Below are 2,951 nucleotides of genomic sequence, written 5' to 3'. Positions count from 1 at the left end.
GTGCCTTTTTCTATAAAAGACGACTTGCTACATACAATTTCACCATTTATGATGTAGTAATCAAGGTTTCTGTTTTACGTGGCATGAAGGAAATTGGAAGCTGCCTTAATATTTTCTTAAAACATCATGCAAAGGGTACAAATATTACACTTTACTCTGACAATTGCGCCGGTCAGAACAAAAATAAATTTGTTGTTAGTCTCCTGTTACACTGTGTAAATTGAATTCAAAGTATTGATGAAATCACATACAAATTTCTAGTGGTCGGCCAACCAAAATGAAGGTGATGCAATGCATGCCTTAATTGAGAGGGGAAAAAAACGTTGTCTTTGAAGTGGGGCCATTTATGCCACCGACCAATTAATTCTCATAATACGACGAAAAAAAAAATAATCAAAACGTTATTGGCGAGAAAGTCCAGTGGCAGGAAATTTGTGCGATAAATGTTATGAAAAGTAACCCTTTTAGCATTTTTTATAAAACCTCGTACACAGAAGATGACTACAAGGAAATTGATGTTCGTTATAAGACTAGGGGTAAATGTAATTCTAGTAATAAGAATATTAATCTAAAGAAGCTTTACTTCAATCCAATAAAAATACCACAGTCCAAAAAAACGACCTTATAAGCCTATGTGATTCTAATGCTATACCAAGTCAGTACTGGAGCTTTTACAAAAATTTTCCAGCTACTTCAAAAGTTTGTAATAATGACCCAGCAGATAGTAATTCTGAATAAATTAGATATTGTAAATAATAATGGTTACTGTTAAACCTGTTTTGTAATAAGAAAGTTATGTTAAATCTCTTTTCTAATAATTTTTTTTTAAACAAAACCAATCCTATAATATTATTTACATTATAATAACTGAATAGAAGTGAATACATTATCAGTGTCATAAAGCAACAAGTCATCAAAATTGCTTATAATACCATAATTTAAAAAAAATATATTATTTATTGTATCTGACTCCTATTGCTCAGAGTGTCTTCAATAAATCTCATCACCTACAATTTAAAATATACCCATAAAAAACTTTTTATGGAACAATTAAATGTGCTCATTATGTTTAAGAGCCAATAAATAAAAAACACGCATTTTGGACTTGGTGCTTTATGGAACTGGACCATCGATATAGAGCCAAGACTATTCAATTTAAAAAAAAACGGTTTTCACTTTTATAATTAATTATTTAAGGACTAAAGGTTGCTTTGAATTTTTAATTATTTAAATGGTCAGAATCATTGATATTTATAAGCAGATGACATAAGTTTTAAGATAATAATTATTTAAACTTTCTTAATAGTCATTAGTATATAGAGCCAAGACTATTCAATTTAAAAAAAAAACGGTTTACACTTTTATAATTGTTTTAAATTTTTAACATTTTAATTGGTCCAAATTCTTGATATTTATAAGTAGATGACGTAAGTTTTATCAGTCATTTACATTTTTTTAATGTTCGGCAACATATAGAGTCAAGACTACTCAATTTAAAAGAAAACGGGTTTCACTTTTATAATGAATTATTTAAGGACTAGAAGTCGCTTTAAATTTTTGTTTATTTCAAGAGTAAAAAACATCGATATTTAGCAGATGACAGGCGTTCATTAAAAAAAAATCCGTTTCATTTTACGCTAAACAGATCTGTGACTATCATCAAAAAAAGTCAATTTCCAACATCACGTGACCCATCGAAATTCTCGACACTTTAGTAAGAATGTTAATATTTATGACTAAATTATTAATATCTCCTAACTATTTTCTAACTTCTAAGCGTAATTTTTCCCCAAAAAACAAAAACTATATAAAATATTATAAAACTAAAAAGTCTCGGGCAGAAACAAATTGCACCAACTGACCTAGTACCTGAGCCTTTTTGGTTGGGGTGGATTATCCAATGCAAAAGTGACTCTTTTCTTTGGTTTATTTTTTTGGGGTCCATTTTCTGGAATCGAAGAAGATGTGGATGCCGTGGGGGAGTCATTCACAATAACCACTCTATAGCCGACTATTTTAGCATTCATCCCTTTTGCTCTCGCAGCATTCATTTCTTTAACCAAAAACTTCCGGTAGTGTTGATCTTCCGGACACAAGTCATCGGCTACATATATGTTCCTCTTTTTCAACTTATAAGCATTATCTACGACTAGTTTCTTCTTCAAAAAACTCTGGAATTCCACCTTAATTATTGTTTCTGATCTATCTTTGTTTGTTAAGGGATACACATTATTAATATCGCTTTCTCTTATATTTAAACCCAGATGGTAGTTCAGGAGATTCAAGATCACATATACCAAGGGCTCGTAATCCAAGCAGGTTGAAGGCATCCCGAATACCAATAAGTTATTACGCCTCAAAAGCCTTTCGACTTCCAGTTGTCTGTCTTCAAGTTTTTCTAGTCGCTCCTCAAGTATATCAATTTTAGCAAAGGTACTCATCGTTGTTAATTTATATTCTAAAGCGAAAAAAATAACATGCAATTTTATTTATTATATTTAAATAAGTACAGTACCTTTTAGTGGCCCTAGAGAACGAACTACACCACACCTTAACAAAATCACGCTTAAAATATTCTGACAGCGACAGGCACAACAGCGTAACACCTTATGGCAAATCACTGTAAAATGCACATAACAATTATTAAATGCATTCCCATAAAGTACTGATAAGGCGCTAGAATAAGAAATTTGATATTTTTTATTGTCGTAATGGTCGTGAGACATTATGGACAAGTTTGATATGTAAGGGAGTTATTTATTTATTGTTGCTAAAAAATATTTTAGATGAAAGTATTAAGAATGGCACCTAAGTAAGCAGTGCAGCTGCCACATGTAAATATAACTATAATTTATGTTACTAACTATGTGTCTTAAAGGAACGTTTATTTTATGTATTTTTGTGATTGCCGGCATTTATGTGACGTTAATTTAAATCTATCAATATCAAAA

General features: G+C 30.7%; 1 protein-coding gene across 1 annotated transcript; it reads right to left on the bottom strand.

Moving 5' to 3' along the window:
- Positions 1 to 1,668: 1,668 nt before the first annotated feature.
- On the bottom strand, positions 1,669 to 2,627 carry LOC126749053 (uncharacterized). The gene is made up of 2 exons (XM_050458664.1): positions 2,516 to 2,627; positions 1,669 to 2,458 (listed from the first exon to the last, which is right to left on the bottom strand). The coding sequence occupies exon 2, from the start codon at positions 2,439 to 2,441 to the stop codon at positions 1,863 to 1,865; it is 579 nt and encodes a 192-aa protein (XP_050314621.1). The 5' UTR covers positions 2,442 to 2,458; positions 2,516 to 2,627; the 3' UTR covers positions 1,669 to 1,862.
- Between the last annotated feature and the right edge of the window lie 324 nt (positions 2,628 to 2,951).

Source organism: Anthonomus grandis, chromosome 22 (assembly GCF_022605725.1).
Source record: "Anthonomus grandis grandis chromosome 22, icAntGran1.3, whole genome shotgun sequence".
Classification (NCBI taxonomy): domain Eukaryota; kingdom Metazoa; phylum Arthropoda; class Insecta; order Coleoptera; family Curculionidae; genus Anthonomus; species Anthonomus grandis.
Note: the sequence above shows the minus strand (reverse complement) of the source record. Positions and strands in the feature narration are given on the sequence as shown.

What these genes read in the sequence shown, in the direction of transcription:
- LOC126749053 (XM_050458664.1), bottom strand. Translation starts at nt 2,441, where the DNA reads ATGAGTACCTTTGCTAAAATTGATATACTTGAGGAGCGACTAGAAAAA.